We start from the raw sequence: 15,334 nt of genomic DNA, 5'->3' as shown, positions 1-15,334 counted from the left end.
AACTTTGATGAATTTCTATTAAGTTAGTATTACATTTAATGAAAATGAAGACGAAAGTTCGTGAAATGAAAAGTAAACACTATTCTGTACGTAATAACGCTACAGAAAGAGAGTTGGTAATGATTAACTATTTTTGCTCATGAAACGTGAATGAACGACCATTACCAGAAACATGCATGGGTTGCCAACACTTGATGTCCCAGCAAAGTCGAACAATTTAATATTTTTCCTTCAATATTCAATACATATAAGGAAGAATTGTTGAACTACACCAACAGTGAGTAAGCCATCATCGCTAGCGCCGTCTGTTCGAGGTCGCGCCCTCACCTCCCCTCGCAGGTCTCGGATTTAGTTTTGCATCGCTTTAAGTGCCGGAAAATTAGCACAGCGTTACTGCAGGTTTGACGTTACAGGCGCTCCCAGCTAACCTAGAAGAACGCGTCTATATTTCCCAGACGAACAACTGGCTTCTTACTTTGTATTTCAGGTAGCCTTAAGCATCTCGAACAGATGCTGCAGCAGACGAGATTGTTCGGAAAAACTAATTTCGAAGATGCAATTGTGCATGCAGATATTTAGCGAACAATTAATTTGAATTTTGTTCTTCGTTATTCTTTATTTCAGAGAAGATTTTAGTTGGCTTAGAGTTTTCTTATGGTATGAATGATTTGCTAGTGTTGGCGTTTTGCCAGCTTTGGTTGCAAAATCAGTTATTTTGTGGCTACTTCGTTTTTGATTTACTTTATTCCACGCAATTTTAAAGATAATTGAAATAAAATTTTTCCTTGATGTCTACTGAACGTTGATTTTTGTTGCAGGTATCTAAAACCTAAACGATGTTAAAGGGAATAATTTTGTTAGAGGGCGCTTGATATCTAAACAAATTCCATTACAAACAAAATTGACCAAATTATTCATCGCAAAAGCTTTCAAATTAAATTTATTCAAATACCAGGAATCACGTGCTGTAACGAACGATTATCTCAGGTTTTCTTGGAAATTCATATCATGCTTCTATCAAATAATGTTTTGATAATTCTCTAGATCGAAAAAAATTTTTATGCGAAATTATTAATTTTCAAATTTATACGTAAATTATTTACTTTATTTACATCCAAATTGTGTAATTCGTTGATATTACATTCTTATAAGGTAGCATACAGCCATCTTGTCAAGATTACTTTCTATTCACAAAATTAGTTATTCTACTGAATATTAAACGATTCTTTTGTGATTCCATAAAAAGCTTTTCAAAAGTCATGCAGGTTCAATATAACACAACATCTCCAAGTTCCGGAAGTTCAATAATTACCGCTACGATGTGAGTTTTTCTAGCGCATGTGTACGGTCACAGCGAGTGCAATGAGAGCAGCAGTCGTCAAGACAGACGAGTTTGGCCGTGAGAGCCACAAATTTAAGTGAGTGTCACAAAGAGTCATGAAAAGGAGCAAATTTGGGCTTTTCGTTTGGTCCAAGTAAAAAAGTGGGCTCGACAAAGCGGTTCAGTGTAGAGCAGGCGGAGCGTGACGCGCAAAGTCTCGGTAAGTCATCCGCCACACAGCAACGCTGGTCTTTATTTGCTTAACATTCTCATGATAAAACGACTTGAGGGAGGCTCTTTAAAGCGTTCTATGTTGCCGCTAATTATTGCATTGCTTGTACGAGGTGATCGTACGAGTAGAGGGAGAAGAATGAGGACGACGTTAGAATTATAATAAAAATGTTACAAGAGGAAGATTAACTGAAAGTAGAAGTAAAATTTTCGTATACGATTGGTTTGATAATGTCCCTCAACGAGCCTGACATTTTCTGAATTAGGCAAATATTATATGAACTTTTTAAAATTTCTTTCATTCTATAAGTAGAAAAAAATTTAAATTCCATAACAATCTAGGACGCGCTAAACTTTAAGGAAGTGCAGCTATAGAAACGTCAGCCAAGAAGTTATGGCAAGCGGAGCAAGTTTCATGTTTTACGGGACCGTCAAGAAATGAACCTCGGAATACATCCTTCCGGCCACCGTCGGGCCCGGTTGCTGTCAAACGCTGGCAACACGCATCGTCATTGTCTGGAGGTTACGCGGTTTATGGAAATATCAAGCGCTGGGTGTACGGGATCGAAACGATTAAATTAATATTTTCATTCAGAAATATGTACCTCTGTCATACAGATCGAATGCTAGGTCAATTGCCAACATATGATAAAAGAAAACCTCCATGTCTGTAAGTCCCTGTCTGTAAGTCCAGTTTTCATGCCTGTAAGTCCCTCCCTTCCTCTTGTTAAGCGGTTAATAATTATAATGTTAGTCGTGTGATTGATCAATGATTTGTTTGAGGGACGTCAAAAGTAAGGTTAAGACATTTTATTCTCTCTTCCTTTAATGGACTATCGTAAATCGTTCCGATCCAAATCGGTTATTTCACTTAGATTTTACAGCTGATAAGGCATCAAGCAGCATATTTTCACCTTGAATTAGTTAGGTCAGAGTCCCTAATTAAAAGAGGTTCAGGTGGAATTATCTAACGCAAAAAACACACAATGAGAACGGTCTATCATTTCTCCAAAGTATTAATAATATTCGAAGATGTTCGTTTACGATCCATAGATAGTTTTGAAGCAAACTAAAGTCATATTTTGGCGCATATTATTCACTATTCCCATCCGTGCACAAGCTAGTAATTAATCGCCGTTTAAAACTGTCTAACATTGCGTATCTGTTTCCCTAGCCGAGTTTTTTAATAGCATCTATACTTGGCTGCCTAATCGCGTTCTTTCTGTCAAGATATTCATTCCCTGTACAGCGGTCGTCTGCCTACACAAAGACACAAGCTTGTGCGCATAGTCGCCTGCATTGTACGCATAATGGCCGCTGCTGGGGCATGAATGGCCCCTATGCTCAGCTAAAGACAGCATATTTTGCACTGACTTCATAATGGCCTGCTTGACATGACCGCGCCTCACACGCGCGTCGTCTCATGACAAACGACTTTGCTAGATTTGTTAAAGTGTAAAGAGACCATTAAGGCGAGACTCTGAGTGCTTTACGAGGCTCTAATTGCACACCAGTCGATAGTGTGATGTTAGGATTGGTGGCTCAGCTGAAGGATGATTTCCGACAATCGGGATTCGCTGTGGACACTTACACCGCTCGTAAATCCTGCCGCCCTGCGATCGCTGAGACTCGTCCCGCAGACGCGGATGCCATGCAGTCTGGGCGCTCCTGCTCTCGCCATCAAGCTTTTGATGATCTTATTTTCAGTGCAAGCATTGCTTTATTGGCAGGAATTAAAGGTTGTTAGTTGCGGTTAGTGTAGAATTGAATTAGTTTTTGCCTTTCCTTTTGTACATTAGTTTATGGGCTTCTTGTGCAGAGCAACAAGATATTAGAGCGAATTCCCACTGGTTGGGCTCATTTGCACCGTGTAAGAAATACTGGTCTTAAAAAACAACATAATGTATAAGTTCAGATAATATGTGCTTATACGTAAAGTATGCACCATAATTTAAAATCTCGTTAAAACAAATTATAAGTATTGACAGTCTCATGAATCGGCTGTAAAACAATTCTGTTCTTCAACTAAATTTTGTTCGAAGCGTTGAACTAAATTTGTAGTAATCTTAAATTAATACCCAGTCTAACGGTTTTAGCGTGTTTGTTGTAAACGATAGCTACGAAATTCGTTCTTACGCGTATTATTTATCCCTTCAGCGCCACCGCTCGCCCGACCGGTCGGCCAAATTGCTCGCCTCTTGAGGCAAGAAAAGGTCCGCTAATGGCGTGTTCGGTGGCAGCGGACGCACCTCTATTAAATGATAGCGCTAACCATCACAGAAGCCGCCGCCTCACGCGCGGCCACAAAGTATTAATTGATAGCGCTAACCATCACAGCAGCCGGCCACCATATATTAATTGATAGCGCTAACCATCACAGCAGCCGGCCACCATATATTCATTGATAGCGTTAACCATCACTGCAGCGGCCACCATATATTTATTGATAGCGTTAACCATCCCTGCAGCGGCCACCATATATTCATTGATAGCGCTAACCATCACAGCAGCCGGCCACCATATATTAAATGATAGCGTTAACCATCACAGCAGCCGGCCACCATATATTAATTAATAGCGCTAACCATCACAGCAGCCACGGCCACCATATATTCATTGATAGCGCTAACCATCAGAGCAGCCGGCCACCATATATTAATTGATAGCGTTAACCATCACAGCAGCCGGCCACCATATATTAAGCGGCCACCATATATTCATTGATAGCTTTAACCATCACTGCAGCGGCCACCATATACAGTATTAAGTGATAGCGTTAATCATCACTGCAGCGGCCACCATGTATAATTGACAGCTCCTCCAATGTGGCCACCATAGATGTGAACACAAAAGAATTTCTCGCGCCTGCGTCAGCTTGTGCGAAACTTTTCAAAAATTTTCTTAACGGCGATGGTGTGCGATCATGTTTTTTTGTGTCTTCTAACTTGGCAGAAATATGCGCTGAAATTTAATTACTTGAGAATTCACCACTTAAAAGTAAACGCAGTGTAAATAAGTGCGATTGCCTCCATAAGCGTCCTGTAATTTTGAATGGATAGTCAGCTTATAAAATTATTTAATTGACTGTGTCACAAGAAGCAATGATATTTGATTCAACTTCTTAGAAGTGAAGTCTCAAATAATAACAATATAAGAAATAATTCTGAATGATCGGTGCTCTGACGGAATTTCAAGTCAATACATCTCCCTTCGCTGTGATAGAACGTGGATCTTCGTCATAGAACTTTATTTACATTAATGATCCATGAACTTTAAAACTTCAATTATATTAGAGTGACGATTATTTTTATGGAATAAGCCCTTTGTGTTTCGGTCTGCCCCTAGGCTGATGAGTGAAGCTTCACCAGAGAACTTGATCTACAGTAATGATCCATGAACTTTAAAACATTATTTATATTAAATTCACAATTATTTCCATGGAATATTTCCATGGAAATTCCCCTTTCATTTTCCGGTCTGTCCCCAGCCTGATGAGTGGACCTTCGCCGGAGAACTTGATCTAAAGTAATGATCCATGAACTTTAAAATTTTATTTGTATTAAATCCACAATTGTTTCCATGGAATAAGCCTTTTATTTTCCGGTCTGTCCCCAGGCTGATGAAGGAAGGTTTGTGTGACCGCAACAGCGCGCCTTCGGTGTCCGCGATATCGCGACTCCTGCGCGGCCGCGACGAAGAAGAGGAGGTCGTACGCAAAAAAGAAGGTAAGCTCCAATCTTTTGAAAAAATCAATTATATGGCTGTTTGGTAGAATAAATAAATGATTTTGTGTTTGGGTATTCTATGGAAACGACAAATCCGTACGTGAAACGTTTTGTAAAAATTTTAGTTCTTTCAAACCTGATTTACAGTCATTGCAAATACTGTTAAAATCATTTGGCTTTGTGTGAAGGATGTTCCAAAGCATATGCAAAGAAAATCAATTCATCGAGGAAATAATTACAACTCGCGTGTGGTCAATCCATCTTAAAAGGCTCTCAAATTAGGAGAAGTGCATATAAGAATTTTCAGATTGGATTGCAAAAATTGGTCGATTAACGCGTGAGCTTGCATTTTACTTAACGCATGAGAGAACTTCTGCATCTGAAAAATTGAAATGTTGTTCACTGTCTTACGAAACATTAGTTGAGCTTATTGGTGAAGCAGCTTCAACAGACGTAGAGCTTTCCCCATAAGAAGTGTAAGGTATTTTGTTGAAAGAACGATAGGAATTTGAAGGCTGTAACTGCTCATAAATGAAAGCCCATGCAGCTCATTCACCGCTATTTCAGTTTCGTTTCAAAAGAATCTTTGGTTCAAGTGCTGCAAACTAGGCTGCTGATTGTACTTCAATTGCTCAACTGTTTCCAGTGTTTCCTCGCCCATGAAGAAAGTTTTGCGTTTTTTTTTAAACCAAGTAATTAGCAAATGCAACTATAGTATCGCCTGTATCGGCAGATGTTTGGTCATAATTGTTGTAGAATTAAACATCAAGAAAAATATCGTGAAATTATTGAACGTAACGTATTTGAAATGATGTGCAGACCTGATGTTATAAGTTGAGTTGTTTGTTATACAGTACGATGTGAAACATGGTCGGCGTGACGTCACGCAGGAGTGAGAGCATGACTTGCGCATTAAGAAGCGAATCACTGAGCGTATCGCGGCCATTATTAGCCGCTGCTTGCCGTACTTAGGTCTTTTGTGAGGCGCCTTAAGGCTGGCCTTCCAAGGACTGACTAAGGTGTGCTTAAGAGGCGTGACGACACCCTACCGAACGCCTTTAGAGCGACTAAACCTTCCGCTGTTTTCTCACACTTTGGCTTTTGCTGCTCTTTCTGCTTCTGCACACTCTTTTGTTTCGGAAACCTCAAGATTGCGCCTGTAAAGCCAAGCCAAACTACGATAACACTTGCCTAATTTATCCGAGAAACGAGCGGCTTATTCCTAGAAGGAAGCCAACTTTACGGGAAAACGTCGCTTGTGTCCTCATGAGCAATGCCTGCCAGCTACTTGATGACTCAATTATTCCTTAGAGCTTCTCAAGTGAATTTAAGTCCATACCAAGTAGCTAATATGGGGACACGCTCTCTTGCGCCTCTCCTTTTGTCCATCGGTAACTCCACAAAAGGAACGACCCTTAAGAAAAGTGTGGTGTCTTGGCGACTGTTCTCAAGTTCAGCAGCTTTTGCAGGGATGCATTGGCGAACCGGGACCCAGAATCCATCATTGGACTCAATGATGGAAGATGCACTAAAGCGATATCTTCGTTGAAATCATTTATGTCCCACAGGATTTCAGAATGTCTCAAATTTTGACTAGGTACCTAATGATGCATTAGGTTTGGGAATTATTCGTGAAGGGTCAATAGAAAGATACAAAACAAAAATGTACTTGGATTCCCGTTATTCTCTGTTGCTTGGCTTTGCATTTTCAAGCGTATGCTATAAACTAACTCGAAGCTAATTAATTAAAGGCATAGTCATTTACAATGCTTTCGAGACGAGGAACTGATTACATACATTGCGCATTCTGTGATTTCTAACGAAAATATTAGTGATGAGTATACAAGGTGTCCCAAAAAAACGATACTCAACTTTGAATGGCTGTAACTCAAAAAGTAATAGAGTTAAAAAAATTTGGAAGGTCAGGATTTGTTCCCTATGTTTTTCTCCATCTCTCCACCAAAAATCAGACAGATCAATCTAGCCATAAGCGTTTGATAGAACTTTCAGTGACATGCTCTAAAATCGTGCTTGCGCAAAGTTTTAGTAAGATCATTTTGCATAATCATTACGTTGTCTTGACATGTTTTCTTTTCGCTGTTTTATTTTTTGTATCTTTGGTGAGACAAAAACATGGCAATCTTTGGTGAGAGGCAATCATGACAATCTTTGGTGAGAAACAATCATGACAATCTTTGGTGAGAAGCAATCATGACAATCTTTGTGAGAGACAATCATGACAATCTTTGGTGAGACACAATCATGGCAATCTTTGGTGAGAAGCAATCATGACAATCTTTGGTGAGAGACAATCATGACAATCTTTGGTGAGAAGGAATTTCAAAAACAAATATTACCTCTCACCAAAGATTGTAATGATTGTGTCTCACCAAAGATTGCCATGATTGTGTCTCACCAAAGATTGTCATGATTGCCTCTCACCAAAGATTTTCATAATTGTGTCTAACTGAAAATTGTCATGATTGCCTCTCACCAAAGATTACCATGTTTTTGTCTCACCAAAGATACAAAAAATAAAACAGCGAAAAGAAAACATGTCAAGACAACGCAATGATTATGCAAAATGATCTTACTAAAACTTTGCGCAAGCACGATTTTAGCGCATGTCACTGTAAGTTCTATCAAACGCTTATGGCTACATAGATCTGTCTGATTTTTGGTGGAGAGATGCAGAAAAACATAGGGAACAAATCCTGACCTTCCAAAATTTTTTAATTCTATTTCTTTTCGAGTTACAGCCATTCAAAGTTGAGTCTCGTTTTTTTTGGACACCATGTAGTTTACTATTTATACTATTAAACCACAAAAATACATGGCTACTATACCATGTAATGTGCCTAATTATTCAAAGAAATTACTCATATCATTTGATAATTTTGTCTCCTAATCGATCTACTAATTCCATCTCCAACACTAGAGCGCACAGCGAACCAAGTGTAATACCCGTAAGGTCCGAGGGCAAGGGTCACTCTATGCCCAATGTCCCAGCGTTTGAGGGTATGGGTCACTATGTTCCTAATATTTCGGTGCCTGTGTAACCTAACTCCTCATGTCACGGTCTCCATAACTCAGCGTTCAGTGGGCACTAAACGGCACGAGCTTGTCCGTCCGTCATGACCTGGACAGAAGGGGCACGCGTTCTCAGGCCTGTCCTATATTGTAATTTTCCTCCCCATTTAACCGCTGCTCGCGCGACATGGCTGTGTTCTCAAGCTACCACTCATATTTCGTGCAAGGTTATAGCCATTTCAACATGGCGCTACCGAATTTACGAGCTACCAAGTATATTATGAGTAGGTTAATTATAAGTTCATCATGGAACGTTTGACACGGCAGTGCTTCAAATCCTGACACATTTGGAAATCTAACAACCTGTGTACACCCTTTATTATCAAATGCCTTGGACGGCTCTGCATTCAAATTCATCACAATTCGTGTAGCTTAGATGCAATTTATCATGTCACTTATCATCCGGCTGAACTCGAGGTCTGCCGCGTATCGTACTCGCATTTTACCAGTATATATTTACGTGTCCCACGAGTATTGGGCATTCAGGCTTGCCACATTTCGTGGCAAGATGAGCGTCACAATGAGCTTCTACGAAGCTCATAGTGGCATTTGCTAAAACAGTTCTCAGGTCGTCCCAATTTCACATGGCATACAACCAGTCTATCATGGCTAGTGTGACGTAGTCTCTCAAGTCTGCCACATTTCTCGTAGCCTATAACCCATCGTGGCACGTGTGGCGTAGTCTCTCAGGTCTGCCACATTTCCCGTAGCCTATAACCCATCGTGGCACGTGTGGCGTAGTCTCTCAGGTCTGCCACATTTCTCTTAGCCTATAACCTATCGTGGCACTTGTGGCGTAGGCTCTCAGGTCTACCGTATTTCTCGTAGCCTATAACCTATCGTGGCACGTGTGACGTAGTCTCTCAGGTCTGCCACATTTCTCGTAGCCTATAACCTATCGTGGCACGTGTAGCGCGGCTGTGCTCAACGGTCTTCCATATTTGGGATCGTCTGCAGCTGCAGAAACTTGAGCTTAGAAATTAACGAGGTCCTGAGATCGGCCGTGACAGCAGCGGGGCAGCTCTAACACCTGGGTCGTTATTGATTAAAATGAGCCTCTCGATGTGACGGTTAACAGGAATGTGCAAGGGCACTACCAGCACCGCCTGAGCAACACCGCAACAAATAAACAAAATTTTACTCAGTGTGTCGAGTCCATGTAAGGGAAAAGAACAATGTAAAATCACTTTGTTCTTTATCGCCGATAGATTTGCCCATTTTAGATTGTTCAATTCAGACATGAGAATTTTACAGACTGCAAAGTTTAAGCCATTTCAGGTTTATAGAATTAAAATTCTTTTCAATTTATAAGATACATTTTATAGTTTATTAAAGACATCGATACTATTTTGGGTATAACATAAAATTTACGCGATTATTATAATGCGTCAAGAATACAGACTTTGACAACTCTGATCTACTGGTATCATTTTACTGAAAGATTGATACTATTTATTTCCTATAAACAATTAATGTTCATGAACGTCGCATAGTTTCACGGATTTATTGACAAACGCCTCGGTAATTTCCGATTCAAGATTTAAAATCTAAATTTTAACCATGTAATGGCAAAGCGGAAGCCCAACCATGCAATGGCAGAACCTTGCATCGGCAGGTAGATAAGCATTACATAAATGATTTCCAGCATTCAAGTTGAATATATTAGCAGGCAGCGACTTTTTTTGCACCGACACTCTGCTAATTGCTCTTCAATACCAGAACATCGCATTATAGCTCCTTATTCCTGGAGCACCACTGATGTTGATTTTATTGCTAGACGGTATTTGCTACACCCTGCAGGCACCAGTGAGTTGGAAAGTTATTTTGCCATAATCCCAACTTGCGCCGCTAACTAGTATAATAAAAAAATAAAATCATAAATAGTGCATGTGTTGAGTTTTAGCGCATATGGAAGATGAGTAAGTGACATGAAATGGTCAGAAATTGGCGGTAATTGTCTGGGTGGCCCAGCGTCGCCAGAATAAATGAGCTTCGTCCTGTCGGTCTACAGACATCCGCTCTCACTGCGCTACTCTTTTTCACTCAGCGCTGATCCGGAGATTGGATAACAGTCGGATTATGTGCAAATCTTTAATCGAAATGAATGGGTAATAGTTTAGTTGTTTACTTAGCCACCTAGTGAAGAATCAGCCGAATGGGAAAATAACTGTTTTTCTCAGCCAAGCAGAAAATTGTAATCAAACACATAAAATGGGAATCACGGTTCGTGGCGTTCGTAGGAAGTAGAACTCAATTGAAAGTTGACTATCGTCGCGAATAAGTTGAGACACAAACCATGCCTCGATCATAGATTGATCAAAAATATTACAATTACTGTATTATTTACAATTTATTCTTATTAATCATGTTCCTAGTATCAGTTGACCCAGATTTTCTGTTTTGACACATCCTTTATTCTTCACGTTGCATGGGCGAAAAATAGCCTTGCGTTTGCGTGGAGTCCCCGACCACCGGGGCTGAGCGCGGCTTACAAATCGTCCTCTCGAGCTCCAGTGACCAAGAGTGGCCAATTAATTGCTGGTAACCGCGACACGGAGAGGGTGGCCGAGGCCTCTGCTGTTGCGCTGCTAATTCATTTAGGGCAAAGAGGAGGGCGAGGTGCTAGGGAAGTGCTAACTGTTGAATCAATTGCCACTAAAGATACTTTATGAAGCTGTGGGCGGTCGTACATGGTTCCTGAATTACAGTCGAGCCTATGTTAGATGACAGGCAGCACGCGTGGAGGGCACTCGAGTTACCTAATTCACTATTATGTGTTAGACTCTGAGTTAGAATTATACCTGACATGTTTTTGAGAGTTGAGTTTTTATAAATATATTTCCAGAAATTATCAGGATAGTTCAGTGTTTTTAAATATGTTCAAACCGAGCCATAGCATAATTCTAAAACGATTCTCTTGATCGAAGTCCGTAGTTTCAAGGTACACGTAAGGTCGATTAATATATCTCAATGATGATATTATTCAGAACAGTCTTATGATGCATTCAAACTGAGACAAATATTTTTATATTTGTATCATTTTGAATTTAGGCATAAAATTTAGCCATTTATGCGCCCAAGACCAGCAGGCATATAATGTGATTTTAAGTTAATCGTCTGATTGACTCGTATTTATATTACACCTGCAATACATCGATGAGGATAAAAGCGTCTTTTGACCAATTAATTAAGATTTAACACTTGTACAAAGTTATATATCATTAATCTTTGTTATGGAACATGTCCTAAAAAAACTTAAAAAACCAGAGCCGAAACGGTCCATGATCGCCTTGTATACGGAAGCATCGTGCTGCTCATCTAATGATTTTTCAGACGTCACTCGGTTTAACGCGCGTGTAGAGTTTCTTAATAAATAGTATACCCACCGTGGGTGCCTCCTACCCGCCGTCTTCCAATCAAGCACTTTCATTTATCTCTCGCTGCCTTCTGTCCAATTACTTGGAAATAAACACGCCTCTCCACAATAGCTGGCAAAATGAGACAAAAATTAACAGCGCTCCAAGTAACCGACCGCCAGCGGCTCAACATTGAAGATATTGTTGACGTGTCTAACGTGAGATATTCTTGATGATGCCGCCTGATGATATTCTTGATGATGCCGCCTGATGATATTCTTGATGATGCCGCCTGATGATATTCTTGATGATGCCGCCTGATGATATTCTTGATGATGCCACCTGATGATATGTATCATCATATTAACAGCTGTTGCGTGAGATGGAACCGGCAGCTGAAACAAACGATGACGCTGACAAAACATATACTAGCTTCAGTTATATGTTTAGTAAGAGCAGTTAATACACTTGGTGAACATAGAAATTTGCATGGGTGCTGACCACTGGGTGGTTAGTCGATTTGATGCATAGAATGGGTATCTCTAATACCAAAATTAAGATGCTTTTGACGATGAAGAGATAAGATTTACACAATATTCCTAGTAATTTGTTACCGAATATTACATGAAAACAACTGATGGCATAAACTACTGAATTTTTAAATGATAATTACAATAGCCGTCAACACAAGCAATAACTATTTATCTCTAGGAAAAAATGTAATGCCGAATCTATATAGCATTTTTCTCTCGATTTAATCATATTTTACGGGAAGAACATTTCTCGTTGTAGTTATCAATGATAGTGCTAACTCAGACGTGCAACATTAAACTTCAAGATTATAATACATTCAGCCCCATATCGTTAAATCCAACTACATATCGCTACATTCTGCCCCATATCACTAAATTCAATCTCATATTATTAAAATCAAACACAAATCGTTACTTTTAGCTCCATATGTCACTACATTTAACCCAAATTGTTGAATTCAACCACATATCGCTAATGCCTTGACCCATCAGTATATATACAATCTCAAATAGTCACAGACAACCCCTTGTCGTTTCATTGAACCACATATCTATACAATTAACCCCATATCGATAGATTCAGTCCCTTATCGTCACATTCAGTCCGAAATCGTTACATTCAGCCTCCAGTCATTATATATATTCAACCCTTCACCGCTATATATTCAACCTCACATCGTGTGAGGCTATGACAATCTTTCAGTCGATTGCCTGCAAAATAAGCTGGTCTCTCATAATAGCCGAACGAAAACAAGCCATCAACTATACTTAATGATGTTACATTACATAATGAACTGAATTGATGTAAATGATAGTGACAGATCAAACAGGTGCAAAAAATATAATCCTCCGTATTAGATTTTCATGAAGTATAGCATTAATTAAATTTAAGAAATAAATCCACATCTTTAGAAATTGGTGCCAAAAAATTTATATCATTTCAAATGAAATTTTTATGTATATAATTACGTTATATATAAAATTATTTTCGATGATTATGGCACAATCTTAGCACTTATAAGCTTATGTTAGTTCCGTCATTCAAGTTTCAACATAAGTTTTCCCTAATATTGTATCGCTAAAAGATAATACAAAAAAGAGTAGGTGGTCCAGAAAAGATTAAAATTTCTGCATTTAAACTATCCGTTTTAACCTCGAAACAAGAATTTCATTCTGGTATAATATGTAAGAATTAGATTTCCAGTAAATTTTCATTTCCAGATTTTTTGTCCGGCTTTGAAGTGTAATTTGAGCTGAAGCTGCTGGATTTTGTAGCGTTAAGCAACAAAGTCGACGGCAGCCATCGAATTTCAATGCATACATCCATAAAAAATTTCGTAAGACTGAGTTACATTTGACGAATTCTTGGAGGTGTCGTGCGTCTTGCCCTGCATAAATCACCGAGCCGTGGCTCCTCAAATATAGAGAGTGTGCCGCTAACCACGCCAAGATCGATGCCACAGCCGATGACGTCGAACATAATACCTTGGTTGTTATCGAAGCAATGAATGTATAGCTTGAACTGACTCAGTCTAACCTGCTATTGGTCGACGAGAATTTGAAGCGATGCTGCCATTGGTCGACGTTTTATCAACATTCGATAGCAGCTATAAGCTGCTCTCGATTGTTGGTAATGGTCTTGAGGGACCTCGGTGAGGGTGAAACTTCCGATAGAAAATCATCATTTATTTGATAATTGTGTGAAACATGACAGTGAGTCGGCTGATGGTTTTTATTTATAAGCGATGGAAAAACGGTCGATGAAGTATAGATTATTGTTAGAATGTTAACAGAGTAATAGATTTTTATCCCATATAAATTCCGGATAATTATTTCCAGTTATCAGATTTCTTGCAAGTGACTAATAATTTAGATAGGATAATGAAGAATCTTTTATTATTAGAAGAGAGTCATTCATGTGGAAACGGAGGGATGGATTGGGCTGATATTTAGAAGGCTGAGTCAATAAAGCCGTTGGTCTTTCAAACTGACCAGGTTAAATTTTTATTGAACGTAAAAAATACGTCTAAAGTTAATGTTTTTTCCCGGATGCACGAAGATAGTAAACGAAATGTTCGTTTCAAAACACGTAGATATTCTCGAATCAGGTAGAGAAGGTGTCCAGAAAATATTTACGACACAGAAAACAACGAGGCAGAAATTTTATATTTCAGCATTGAGTAATGTTTTGACATGTAATGTTTTCGACAGTTTCTTTATTCGTGTGTTTGTTGCTAGCTACACTAAATATAGGTGTGTTGTCGAACGAGTATCCACAATATTCTTACCGGCTTCGTAAATCACCGGGGAACCGGATTCAAAAAAATTCAATTAGATGTGTTTTTTTCATGAAAAATTAAAGACCTCATGATTCTTTATAACAGGCATTAAAGGAGGGCCTTTATAAAACACGGGTTTAGAGAAGTCATTCCATAATTAACTTTACTTCTGTGAATATATTAGGGGAATTTTATTTTGAATAACGGAATTCTGTGATACAGAAAAGAGTTGAGGAAAGTTAAATTTGAAATTAAATGTGTTCAAGTTCATACAAAAATAGAAAATGTAAAGTTTTTTTTTTAACAGGGCTTGGATTAGGGCTCCGGACTCAATGTGGTTTTGAAAGGTCCTTTCTTTATTTATATAGAACTAATTCAATTCATTAGTTTCCTAATTATCGAGTGAATTCGGAGGACTGGATTCAGGATTTGAAACATCGGGTCTCTCAAATTGCTGGGATTTTCTATCCCGGGCGTTGCCGAAGTAAAATCTTTGTTGCGAATTAATTATACGAAGAAATAAAATATTTATTAAGTCATAAAATGGGATCCTATATCCATTCTAGTTTCTCAATTGAAAATATTTTCAGCGGTCTCATTCTGTACTCGTTCATCTGTACAAGTTTTTTTCATTCATACACCCATTAAGAACTGCTTGTCTATAAATAAAATCAATATAATTGATACTGCTAGTCTGTCCATAAAACTAATAGTCCATCCATATAACCCCTAGTTCATCCATAAAACTCTTTATCTATCAATAAAACTGATATTTCGTGTGTAAAACTGCTATTCTATC

The 15,334-nt window shown here is 38.9% G+C and overlaps 1 protein-coding gene across 1 annotated transcript in view; it reads left to right on the top strand.

Annotated features, from left to right (window-relative positions):
* LOC108675001 (protein gooseberry) overlaps positions 1-15,334 on the top strand; it is a 39,352-nt gene that overhangs the window by 15,479 nt on the left and 8,539 nt on the right. Inside the window, exon 4 of the mRNA XM_047881731.1 lies at positions 5,168-5,277. Coding sequence (XP_047737687.1) covers positions 5,168-5,277 — 110 coding nt within the window. The remainder of the gene's footprint in view (positions 1-5,167; positions 5,278-15,334) is intronic.

Source organism: Hyalella azteca, unplaced genomic scaffold (assembly GCF_000764305.2).
Source record: "Hyalella azteca isolate HAZT.00-mixed unplaced genomic scaffold, Hazt_2.0.2 contig8729, whole genome shotgun sequence".
Classification (NCBI taxonomy): domain Eukaryota; kingdom Metazoa; phylum Arthropoda; class Malacostraca; order Amphipoda; family Hyalellidae; genus Hyalella; species Hyalella azteca.
The sequence above is the reverse complement of the archived record's forward strand: the minus strand, read 5'-3'. Positions and strand labels throughout refer to the sequence as shown.